This window comes from Chiloscyllium plagiosum, unplaced genomic scaffold, assembly GCF_037043375.1.
Source record: "Chiloscyllium plagiosum isolate Xiang-an unplaced genomic scaffold, Cpla_swu_hap1 HiC_scaffold_26, whole genome shotgun sequence".
Taxonomy (NCBI): domain Eukaryota; kingdom Metazoa; phylum Chordata; class Chondrichthyes; order Orectolobiformes; family Hemiscylliidae; genus Chiloscyllium; species Chiloscyllium plagiosum.
In genome coordinates this window covers 3,245,697-3,258,811 of record NW_028270164.1, presented here as the reverse complement: position 1 = coordinate 3,258,811, position 13,115 = coordinate 3,245,697, and the positions used below count along the sequence as shown (strand labels likewise).

At 41.9% G+C, this 13,115-nt stretch overlaps 1 protein-coding gene across 3 annotated transcripts in view; it reads right to left on the bottom strand.

The window, feature by feature from the left end:
* Window positions 1–2,737: 2,737 nt before the first annotated feature.
* The window catches only part of LOC122547363 (ataxin-7-like protein 1), a 57,944-nt gene continuing 47,566 nt past the window's right edge, over window positions 2,738–13,115 (bottom strand). For all 3 annotated transcript variants that reach the window (XM_087973422.1, XM_087973423.1, XM_087973424.1), the window contains one exon: window positions 2,738–11,823. In XM_087973422.1, the coding sequence (XP_087829548.1) occupies window positions 11,806–11,823 (18 nt within the window). In that variant the 3' untranslated portion in view covers window positions 2,738–11,805. The remainder of the gene's footprint in view (window positions 11,824–13,115) is intronic.

The following is a 13,115-nucleotide window of genomic DNA, read 5'->3' as shown; positions in this document are numbered from 1 at the left end:
CGAGAATTTGAAAATGATATTTTCCCCTCAGCCTTCTCTTCAAGGTTGGTACAGATACTTCAGAAGGGAGTTCCAGCGATTGGAACACAAGCAATTGAAAGCTCGCCAATGATGGAGTGTCTGAGGTGAGGGATGCTCAAATGAAGTGCAGAGATCCTTGAATGTTCATGGGGGCTGTGGGAGAGGATCGAGATAAGGATAGAAAAACCATGGAGGGATTCAAAAATTTGGATGTGAATTTTAAAATTGAAGCATTAGAACATAGAACAGTACAGCACAGAACAGGCCCTTCAGCCCATGATGTTATGCCGACCACTGATCCTCATGTATGCACCCTCAAATTTCTGTGACCATATGCATGTCCAGGAGTCTCTTAAATGTCCCCAATGACCCTGCCTCCACAACTGCTGCTGGCAATGCATTCCATGCTCTCACAACTCTCTGTGTAAAGAACCCGCCTCTGACATCCCCTCTATACTTTCCTCCAACCAGCTTAAAACTATGACCCCTCGTGTTAGTCATTTCTGCCCTGGGAAATAGTCTCTGGCTATCGACTCTATCTATGCCTCGCATTATGTTGTATACCACAATTAGGTTCCCCTCTTCTCCTCCTTTTCTCTACTGAAAAATGTCCGAGCTCAGTCAACCTCTCCTCATAAGATAAGTCCTCCAGTCCAGGCAGCATCCTGGTAAACCTCCTATGAACCCTCTCTAAAGCATCCACATCTTTCTTATAATAGGGCGACCAGAAATGGACGCAGTATTTCATGTGCGGTCTAACCAAAGTTTTATAGAGCTGCAACAAGATCTCACGACTCTTAAACTCAATCCTCCTGTTAATGAAAGCCATAACACCATATGCTTTCTTAACAACCCTGTCCACTTGGGTGGCCATTTTAAGGGATCTATGTACCTGCACACCAAGATCCCTCTGCTCCTCCACACTGCCAAGAATCCTATCCTTAATCCTGTACTCAGCTTTCAAATTCGACCTTCCAAAATGCATCACCTCGCATTTATCCAGGTTGAACTCCATCTGCCACCTCTCAGCCCATTTCTGCATCCTGTCAATGTCCCGCTGCAGCCTACAATTGCCCTCTATACTGTCAACGACACCTCCAACCTTTGTGTCATTTGCAAACTTGCTGACCCATCCTTCAATCCCCTCATCCAAGTCATTAATAAAAATTACAAACGATAGAGGGGCAAGGACAGAGCCCCCTGTGGAACACCACTCACCACAGACTTCCAGGCAGAATATTTTCCTTCTACTACCACTCGCTGTCTTCTGTTGGCCAGCCAATTCTGTATCTAGACAGCTATGTTCCCCTGAATCCCATTCCTCCTGACCTTCTGAATAAGCCTACCATGGGGAACCTTATCAAATGCCTTGAAGTCCATATACACCACATCCACAGCTCGACCCTCATCAACCTTACTAGTCACATCCTCAAAGAATTCGATAAGGTTTGTGAGGCATGACCTGCCCTCACAAAGCTGTGTTGACTGCATTTAATAAATGCAGTCAGACCCAGGAGCCAATTTAATGCAGTGAGCATCCAGGAGATTGGGAAACAGGGCTGGTTGCAGGCTAGGATTCAGGAAGACGTTTGAATGAGCTCATGTTTATGGAGAATGAAAGATGGAAGACCAACAATGCAGGATCATAGTTGTCAAATCTAGAAGTCACAAAGTGGAGTATGTGGTGCTGGAAAGATCTGATGAGGGGTTTATGCTGAGTATTTCCAGCATTTTCTATTTTAATTTCAGATTCCAGCATCAACATCTGTATTTTGTTTTCGAACAGAAATAAGTGACCTCTGGCCACTTATGCTGACCTACATTATAGATCCAACCAGCAACCTTTGTCATCCTTACTACATTACCAAATGAAGCTCTCATCACAATTTTGAACTGTTTCTTTGTCTCAGTGTCTTTCTTGCAAGTGGGTTCAATTTTCAATATCATCCGTTCTTTCTGTGCTCCAGACATCTCCAGTAAATGACCTGGCTGCACCACTTCTCCCCATCACCAGAGAAAATGTTTTCATTTATTCTTTAAGTCACTCACCAGAGCCCTGAGCACCCAATTTAGACTGAGTCCCATTGTATGCTGCACTGTCAGAGGTGTTAGCTTTGAGATGAGATTAAAAACCATGGCCAGCAATGGCATTTATTTCAAAGTAGGACAGATGTTTCCCTGTTATCCTAGCCAATTCTTATTTCTCAAATAATGTTGAGACTAGTTATTTGACTATGGTCACTCACTTTGGGATCTTATGATGCAGAAAATCATGAAAGGCACTATTTAAATGCCTTTTCTTAATTTCAAGTGTTCCTGTTCCAGTGTGCATGTCAATTATACATGTTGTCATTTTGATACTGCAAGATTGCTGTATTTTCAGAAACAGCATTTGGGTGCAATGCTAACCCAAGGTCAAATTAGCCTGTTGTAATTGATGGAGGCAAATAATAAAGATCCCAAAGCACAAACTGGAGATTGGGGAAGTTCCACTGGATCTTTTGGGAAAGTGTTCCTCCATATCCAAAACCATTAAACAGAATTTCATTATTCACCTCACTTACATTCGTAGCATCCATATTGTATCCGAAGTGGCTGCTATGCTTGTCTGTACAACAATGAGTTGACTTCAAAATGTATTGAAAGATCTGGGAAGTGCTTTGTGACATCTCTGAGTTGTCTGATATAATGTGAAGATAAGACAGGACACTACAAAAATTCTAATAAAACTTTATTTAAAAAAAATATCCAAATTGTTCACCAAACAGAGATAAACACAAAAAATCTTTATTCAAACTGTCTGTTTGGATGTTATAAATTATACATTTATTTGCTTATAAACCAAAGAACATTGAGGTCTAAAGTCAATATAAAAAAATCCCATAAATATTAGTCATAATAATTCAAACCAAACATTTTCAAATATGGGTGGGAGGTGCAGAAAGGTTGGGGGAAGGGGTTGGTGGCAGCATGCCTTGCAATGAGCCAGTTTTGAATGGGGTATGGAGGCAGCAGTGTGGATGACACCCAGAATGAGTGGGTTGGAATCCGAAAGCAACATTTCCATGTAAGCTTTCCATGTCTGCAGTCACACAACAACCCAGAAGGTTTGGTAGATGCTGCCCAGAATTTGTCCCCTTTAAGATTCAAATGAACAAATAATTTTGAGGGGATATTGACTAGGGTCAGATTGTGGATTCCAATAGTTATTGATCCTGACAGGGGATGGAGCAGGGGAGTTCTGTTAAAATCAATCTGGATTTCTACCCATGATTACAATCCAGTGATCCTTTCAAGAAAGCATATGTACTGGGAAATTATTGTGAAGAGACAATTAAGGTAAGCTGTGAGGCATTCAGTGGTGAAACAACCAATTAAACATTCACCATTGGCATGGTTTGGCCACTCTGCAAATACTCCAAACCTCAGGGATCAGCACCTTCAGTATGTGTGTTTCTATTTTTAGAGATGGGGACCACAAGAGGGGTTGACTCTGAACTAATGCTGATCAGCATGAAGCCTGCTGAAATCCATTTCTATTCACTGTCATTGTCTTCCTTGATCATTTCACAATAGCCACAAGTGGTTAATTCAGAAATAATTCAGCTGACCCAAAGCTGTTGTATTGCACTCTGGACTCAGCTTTAAAACATTGTGCATGAAATTAAAAGTGCATCATGTGGAAAAAGAACATAGGCAAGGCGGATATAAAAGAATTCTTTTACACAGCACTGCTTCTGGCAACTTTTGAGAAATTTGATCTCTGTCTGAGCCAAGATATTTTTGCTTCTTTAATCTTCATTGTAAAGAAATTGGAGTACAAATACAGAGACGTTTTATCGCAATTGTATAGGACACTGGTGCGACTAGAGCTGGAATATGGTGGGCAAGTTTGGTTTCCGTACATAAAAAATGATACTGTTGCACTCCTTAGGGCAGCAAAGGTTTGTCTGACCATTTTTGGAATAAGGTTTGTCCTACAAAAAGAAATTGAGTACACCAGGCCTTACATTAGAAAATGTTTGCCTTAGCTGTAGAATGTAGAACACAGGGTCACAGTCTCAAAATAAAGGGTCAGCTATTTTTGATTGAGATGAGAAATTTATTCACTCAAGGTGTTATGAATATTTCAAATTACCCTCAAGAGTGATGGATGCTTAGTCAATGAATATATCTAAGAAAGTGGTGGGTAGATTTTCAGATACTAAGGGATATGACAATATGGCTGGACGTTGGAACTGAGATAGAAGATCAGTTACAATCTTACTGAATGGTAGAGTAAGCTCGAAGAGCCAAATAACCTACACTTATTTCACATGATGTTTCCCTTACTGGGTTTCTCAAACTGGCTTCATGCAAAGCTAGTTCATTTGTCAAGGTCATGTATAGCTCTCAAAGCAGCCACATGAAGACCAACATTTCTTACTTCTCTATTGCTCAGCCCATAACTCTGCACACCAGCCACACAAAGGCAGACCTAGCCAGAGTGTTCCAGGTAATGAGTACATTACAGTGGACTGTCATCTCACCTTTAACTATTCGTTTCCAGTGGGAATCACCAGACATTCACGCAGACCCTTTGCCTTTCTAAGCTATAACTGTCAATAACTGTTATGTTCTGAAAAGCCTCCTTTAACTAACTTTAACATTGTACAAAGATGGTTTCAAGGATCAGACATTCCTATTCAGCTCAGCCACACAATGGGGAATATTTTGGCACAACAGACTTGTCCTTATATCTGTCATCAGTTCCAACTTATAATTCAGTGATAGCCCCGTACCATGAATGAATAAGATATTATCAGGTTTCTAAAATAACTAGCAATTTTCTAATGATAAATGAGTATAGAATTAAATAATTAAGTATTAAACAAAAAGTAACTAAAAATAATCATAAAAATAGAAAATGCAGGAAATATTCAGCAGGTCTGGCAGTGTCAGTGGAGACAAAAACAGAGTTAATGTTTTGGAACATATTTGACTCTTCTTGTTTTTCCAAAACAAAATACACATTAAATCTGAAATGTTAACTCTGTTTCTCTCTCCACCGATGCTGCCAGACCCACTGAGTTCCTCCAGCATTTCCTTTTTTTTTTCAGTTTTCCAGCATCTGCAGTGTTTTGCTTCTATTTTTACTAAATATAACTGTCAGTTTACAGGCCAGAGCAGCAGCCCATATTTGAGGTAATTGCTCGATTCCCTATCTTCTAGCTTGAAAGAACTTGAGCTGCAACTAATCCAAGTTGGGGGAGTTGGTGGTGTAGTGGTAAGGTCACTGGACTAGTAATCCAGAACCCCAGGCTGATGTTCAGGACATGGCTTTGAAATTTGAATTCAATTTTTTAAAAAAAGATCTGGAATAAAAAGCCAGCCTAATGGCAACCATCGCCAATTGGTCGAATCCATCTGGTTCACGGAAGTCCTTTAGGGAAGGAATTCTGCCATTCTTACCTGGTTTGTCCTACAGGTGACCCCAAACCCACAGCAATGTCATTGACTCTTAACTGACTTCAGGACAATTAGGGAATGTTGGCCTAGTCAGTGAAGTTAACATCCATGAACAAATAAAAAAAAGTTAACACCAGACCCAGTTTTATTCCCCTTTCCAGTTGGGGTGCCTTGATATAATAAAACAAGAGAGATGAATGTTTCAATAAGATTCTTCATCAGTAAATGAAAATTTGGCTGTTGCTACTATCACAAAGCTAGTCCCTTTTTTCCCTAAAAGCTGTTCCTTGGCTCAAGGAGACTCTGTCCTTGATTTCTTTCAGAGGGGTAATAAACCAGGCCAGGCTCCGATCAGTCTGGTTTGGTACAGAGATGAAAAGGATTTTGAGAGGCCTTTTGTTTATCTGTAAACTGATGAGACTTCAGGCCAAAGTGGTCATGTTTTAGAAGTGACCTGTATAAAGAAAGGGGAGCGGTCAGCTCTCTAACTGGAAAGTGGGCACCAAAAGCATGGGAGTGCCCACCAACTATTGGGGGGAGAGGCGAATTGCCAGGTGCTGGAGGAGGAGGAGTATGGGAGCAGTCATTGTTGTTCAACCTCCAAGATTGTGGCTATGTGGAATTAGAAGCACCATTCAATACCAGGGAGGCTGGCCCGATCCTACGCCCACCCCCACATCTGCCTTTGGTTTTTAAGGTGCTGATTGACTAGCCATGCATTTCAAGCACTTTTTGTAAAAATTATTTGTCTCAAGATTTCCAACATTTTGATTTTAGACTCTCATTCAAACGCAGACCCAAGTAGAAAAGAGAAGGCAGAGGAGTGAACTGACAGAAATCTTTAAAATTACAAAGAGGTTTGATAAGAGATATGTAGTTGCAGGAGACGTGCAGACATGAATAAATCTAGTCAGGGATTCAGGAGAAATGTCTATGCACAGAGGATGATGAGAATGTCAAATGTGCTACCACAGAGAATGGCTGCAGTGAATAATATAGCTACGTTTATGGGGAAGCCAGATAAATATACAAGTGAGAAAGGAACCAAATGATATGTGATAGCTTGAGAGGAAGTAGATTAGTAGGAGAGTTGTGTGGAGTGTAAAAATCACACTGACCAACTGGGCTGGTCCTATGCTCTAAACTCTGCAAAAGGTGATCTACCAAGAAGTCTTCAAGATAATAAAAGATTATGATGGGTAGATATTGGTTGATCATGAAGCAGTAATAATGGGCATCCAAAATTAAAACCAGGGAAAAAATTGTATAATCCTATTTTCTTCTCTCTCTGAGCTTTCCCGACTGCTTCTTTTAACAGTTACCATGGTATTCCACAGAGTTTAAAAATCCCATTATGTTTTCTTGGTTTTAAATTGTTTCTCACTCTGCACATTGCTATGAAATGAGCATGTAAGAGCATGTAAAATTCCCCACACTGGATTTATATCACACCTAATGTTTCCCTCCCCCGCACTTGAGACCATTCCCCCTGGTTTACATCAACATGGGGAGCTTCAGGATGGACTGTGGAGTCCGTCAGCTTCCAATCAATTTGACAAAATCAATCCAGATCCAATGTCCCAGCCCCGGCTCCCACTTGTATTAAAAAAAATTAAAAATTGAAACAATATTCGAAACCTGATTCAGGTTTTGATGCTTTGATCTATACAATAAACTACATTACTACCATCAGTGCAACAGTCTGCATTCTGATCATTCACTGCTCTTCGGCAATTACTGAGGTACCTCTCTGTTCTCTTTAATGCATTACATCTGGCATTTGTAACATTAGGTCACGATATTTATGTATTTGTATTTATAGATATATATTTGACCAGTTCAAACTGTAAAATATTATAGACAAATGTGCCAATACAAAAGATATTTGCATAATTATCAGTACAGAACTATTAAAAACTGTTCAGACATTTAAACATCTAAGCTTTATATCTCCATGAGTGACACTAGTTCAGTATTAATATTCCCAAGGCTCTCTGTTACTCAGTCACATGAATCTTTATTATGAGGGTCAACTTTAGTGCTCCACTGAATTGGCTGTTTTAAGGCAAGTGGCACTCGGGTACCAAGAGAAATGGGTTTACTGGTTCAGATTGTTAGTCAGAATCCCTCCTGTTATCTCAGGGAGCTGGGTTCCATTACAGCTGAGACTGATGGATTCAAAGGCTCCTCGATTTGCTGACCATTGGGGTGGTGTGCAAAATAAGTCGAGCACAGTCTGGATCCAGCGTCTCGTGCCAATTTTCTTGATTTGGGACTAACTTTCAGAAAACTGGTGATCTTAGTGAGAGAAAGCAAAACCCAGCAAGTGTGGAAAATGGAAAGCTGTCACACTGGTTAGGAAGAAGGTTAGGGATGCTCATTTGAAGAGGAGAAGAGCCCTAATTCATCAGATTTACAGTGTTCTTAAGGTACAGGGAGCAAGACACTTCACAGAGAAACAGATGAAAAATGAGAGTCTGACAGTAGGGGGAGCTATGACGATAAGCATAACTGGACAGATTTTAAGGAAGTTTTTAAAGAAGGGGAGCAACATAGGACAGACAGTGAGGGGGATGTAGCTGAGAGAAGACAGTTCCACACACAGGTTGCAAGTCGGTAGGAGGAATAAATGCAGCTGTGACAAAAGGTCCAAGAACCAAAGTGATTGAACCTGGAGCAAGCTCTGGAGAGGTTTACAAAGGCGGGAACGTAGAACATAGAACAATACAGCACAGAACAGGCCCTTCGGCCCACGATGTTGTGCCGAAGCAAGGGAAAGAGCAAGGGTGAGGAAAGAGACTGGAAGGGATTCATAAAGATGGAAATCACTCACACTGTAGGTCAAGGAGGCTGATCTCATCAGGATTGTCAGTGAACACGATCTGGTATGGCATTGAACAGGTAGTAGAGGGCAGATCTTGCAAAGCAGAGACAGTGGGATAGTGATTAGATTACTTACAGTGTGGAAACAGCCCCTTCGGCCCAACAAGTCCACACCCACCCTCCGAAGAGCAACCCACCCAGACCCATTCCCCTGCACCTACCCCTTCACCTAACACTATAGATAATGACACTGGACAGGGTAATCCAGAACCCCAGGCTCATGCTCTGAAGAGGTGGGCTTGAATACCATCGGGTGAACCAAAAACTAAAGGTGACCACTATTAATTACTGTTTAAACCCATTGGGTCCCTAATTTCCTTTAGAGAAGGAAATCTGCCATCCCTACCTGGTCTGGCCTACATGTGACTCCACACCCACAGCAATGTGGTTGACTCTTAACTGCCCTCTGGGCAATAAAAATTAGCCTAGCAACACCCAAATCCCATAAATGAATAAATCCAGGAGTGCTTAGTAATGAGGACAACTGATACTGGTTCCTGATATTGGAACAGCTTCATTCTCCAGTAAAACACATCCCACAAAAGCACAAATAAATCCATAAATGGTAGAATTAACTTTAACCCATGCTGCCCAGCGGGAAGCTGCAGTAATTAGACTGACACCCGATTTCACTCCCTGTTCAAGCTTGTTGGATATACAAGGAAAAGTTGAAAAGAGAACATTTGCAGGGCTGTGGGAAAAGGGCAGATAGGAGTAAGACTAATGGAAGAGGTTGTTCATAGATCTGACACAGGCACAGCCTGTGTTGGCATTGTCTCATTCCTCAGTCAAAAGAGCAATATTTGCCGTGGACGTGACAGGTTAAACTAAACCTGATATATCTCAGAGTTTGTCCAAACTGTGAATAAGCTCCCAGCCACAAAAATGGAATGGCTACAGTGAAAACAGCGTGCAGATGACCAAGTCTAACAGTATACCTTTAGCTTCCATCTGCATCTGTAACCTAATCCTTTGTCACTCACAGAGCACAACAACATTGAAATGATTTGTACTGTTTTTCAAGCCAAATATTCCAAATATTTGTCAAGGGAAAAATACATCACCACCAGAAGAGACAGTTGATAGCTCAGTGCTGACCCTCGGTCACTAAATCATGGAACTATTTGTAGGAAATGTACAGCAAAATAATTATATGTATAAAAATAATAATAAAAAAATAATATAATGAAAAAAAGTTATGAGAAATAAAACAAAGCCATAATTTCTCAAAAAGGCTGATAAAATAGGTTGAGCAGAAACAGAAATACTGAAGTAACGGAATGAAATTATAAGATTGTTGAAGCTTTCCTGCTCCAAGTGAGGAGTACTGAGCAGCAATCAAATATGTGAAATGTTTGCTCAGTTTATCATAGAGTAAGGGATGATTTGAGATTTTATAAATAGTTTGAAGGAAGACTTGAATCTCTCACTCAACCTATCAGATTTGAAAGTTCCACAAATCCTCTCTCAGACTTTGTGAGACCTCTCGGGGAAATACCAACTCTCTACCTGTGAACATCTGCAGCCTGCTATTTGTAACATAGTCCACATGATGAATAATTCTGCAGTGGATATTGTAAATTAGTCCTTCCTTGCTGGATCAGGCACCAGCTCTCTGCAATGGTGACCGAATGGAACTCTCTTCAGTGTAGGCCCCACACCAACTGATGTCTCTTGTTAAAATGTGAATCTAGATGAACACCTATTTGTCAGGGTCAGTGAGAGAGCAGAATGCTATTTCAAACTGCTCACCCAATGTGTAGCCTGATTTAGTACTGAGTCTTGCAAACCTCATTGGGGACTGTGATAGCCAGCGGTTCAATAGGTAGACTATTAATTCAGAAACTCAAGTAGTGTTTGGGAACCCAGATTTGAATCATGGCAGATGGTAGAATTTGAATTCAGTAAAATTTGGAATTGAGAGTCTAATGATAACCATGAAACTATCACTTGTTGGAAAAACCCATCTAATTCACTCACATCCTTCAGGTAAGGAAGCCGCCATCCTTACCTGGTCTGGTCTACAAATGACTCCAATCCCACAGAAATGGGGTTGACTCTTAACTGTTTTAACTGTCTTCTGGGCAATTAGGGATGGGCATTAAATGGCTGGCCTAGCCAGTGATGTCCACCTCCCATGAATGAATAAAGACAAATACCACATGGAGCCAATGTACAATCTTAGGTAATGCACTTTAACAAATACATGTTGGCAGTGTCACCCAGTACTGGGCAGACATGTTGTACGACAGTTAGAACTTTCAAAAGACTTCAGTTGTAGTGAGGGGGCAGGAAGTTAATAACATGCTTCCATAATTAATGCAATTACAGGGTCACTGATGGTGACACTATCACCAAGTGGCAGACAGCCAAGGTATTATTTGCAATCATGTTTTAAGGGCAAACATTATTACTAGTTACCAGAGATCAAAGCATTCCTTGGCTCAGAGGATTCTACCTCAGTCTGTAAGGATTGCACAGGCAAGAAGAGATTCTTGAAAAGAAATCTTCCATGCCAGACCTGCATTCTGGGAAATGGTGACATTGTGGCTTCTTCATTATGTAATATGTTGAGAAACGGTAAAAAAAAAGCAACCCATTCATCTCCAGATCCTGTGCGTCGTCTTTCTCCTGACTCTTGGATTTGTGATTGACACATTCTGGTTCTTCCAATTCAGTAAGAACATCAAATTGGTGACAGCCATTGTCCCTTAACCTTCAGCCCTCACCGAGACTGCTCAATATGAGGAATGGGCAATGCCCAATATGGTGACTAAGGGAGCAACAGGGATACAATGCAGAGCCTCAGTGGACTGGGCGTGAGGTCGGCTCTTGTTCTTGACCATGATGCTGAATCACCTGGGAGTCACTTGAGAGGAACGGCTCCCCGGAGAAATTACCCCCAACAGGTGTCCGGCACCTAAGGGATTGACCCCTGGTGTGGGTCAGGAGACAGGGGTGGAGGAGGGGACAGGGGGAAGGCACAATGCCATCAGGAGACCTGGGCCCGATGCTGGGCACCCAGACTGAAGACATGGTCGGAACACTTCCCTTCACTCTCCACTGTTCTGGAGGCCAAATCACTGAATATGCACCTCACCAACCATTTGGCACGCATTTGGAAACTGCCCCTCTTCCTACCAGTGCACAGCAAGGATGCCACGTTAAACAACCACAAAGGTGTAACCTCGGAGTGGACAGATCGGAAGCAGAGAACAAACAAAACAAATGGATGACAAGGTGCAGTGACTCCTGCTACAGACACAAAGGTCAACAAAATAGTTCATACCGACTAAGGCGGCTAGTGTGAGGGTCTGCAGTGATTTGTGCATAAACAGCCTGTGGCGCAGCAGACTTCCCAATAGCCTGGACGATGTCCGGTTTGTGTGAGTGAAGGTCTGGAGGTGGCAACTGATGGATGGACGTTTCTGGGAAACTAGGACCAACTTGTCATCAGGGACGCACTTTTGCCTGGAGATGATAGGAGGAAAAGAAAGATTAACGCTGAGGAAACAAACTCACTCTCAGAATGTGCATTTTTATTTTCACAACTACGGGACATAGAGTCATAGAAATGTACTGCACAGAAACAGACACTTCAGTCCAACTCGTCCATGCTGACCAGATATGCCAAACCAATCTAGTCCCAGCTGCCAGCACCCAGCCCCTTTCCCCAGAGCACTCTGTAGAGTCATAGATTTGTATAGCACAAAAGCAGACCTTTCAGTCCAACTCGTCCGTGCCAACCAGATATCTTAAACTAATCTAGTCCCATTTGCCATCACTTGGCCCATCTCCCTCTAACCCCTTCCTATTCATATACCCATCCAGATGCCTTTTAAATGTTGCAACTGGACCAGCCTCCACCACTTCCTCTGGCAGCTCATTCCATACACGTACCACCCTCTGTGTAAAAAGGTTGCCCCTGAAGTCCCTTTTATATCTTTCCCCTCTAGTTCTGGACTCCCCCACCCCAGGGAAAAGAGCCTGTCTATTTACCCTATCTATTTCCCTCATAATTTTGTAAACCTCTATAAGGTCACCCCTCAGCCCCCAACACTCCAGGGAAAACAGTCCTAGCCTATTCAGCCTCTCCCTATAGCTCAAATCCTCCAACCCTGGCAATATCTCTATAGTATTTCTGAAGAGTATAATGTAAGAAACATAACAATTTTCACACAATAAACCACCACAAAATGCAACGAAATAGTGACTAAATAATCTCTCCAAGTGATGTTGGTTGAGATGTAAATATTGACCCCGTACACTTGATCCTCTTTGGAATGGTGCCATGGGATCATTTAAATCCACCTGAGAGGGCAGGTGGTTTAGTGTCTTATCTGAAAGACAGAGCCTGTGTCTATACAACATTTTCGCAATGCTGCAGAGGGGCAGCCTCGGCTGTGTGTTTTGAGTCTCTGAATTGGGGCTTTAACCAGTGATCTTCAAAATCAGAGGTAAACTGTTGCTTCTGACTATCCACTGAGTCACAGGTGATGTGACCAGAACGTTTCAGATGTGGAGAAATGAGATCACATTAACTGAGGATCACCAATTCAGTGGAAAGACAAAGGAAAGTATTCAATTCCTAGTCCTACACGCATGGTATAGATTGATCAACTCTACGTTTAATCCTCCATCTGAAAACATGGTGCTCCTCCGCAGAGGCTAGAAGCAAGAAAGAATTTGCTTGTTTAAGGTGAGATTAATGATTGTTTCAAATGCCCAAACTCTGGCTAGCACTTTGCACATGCCAGAAACTC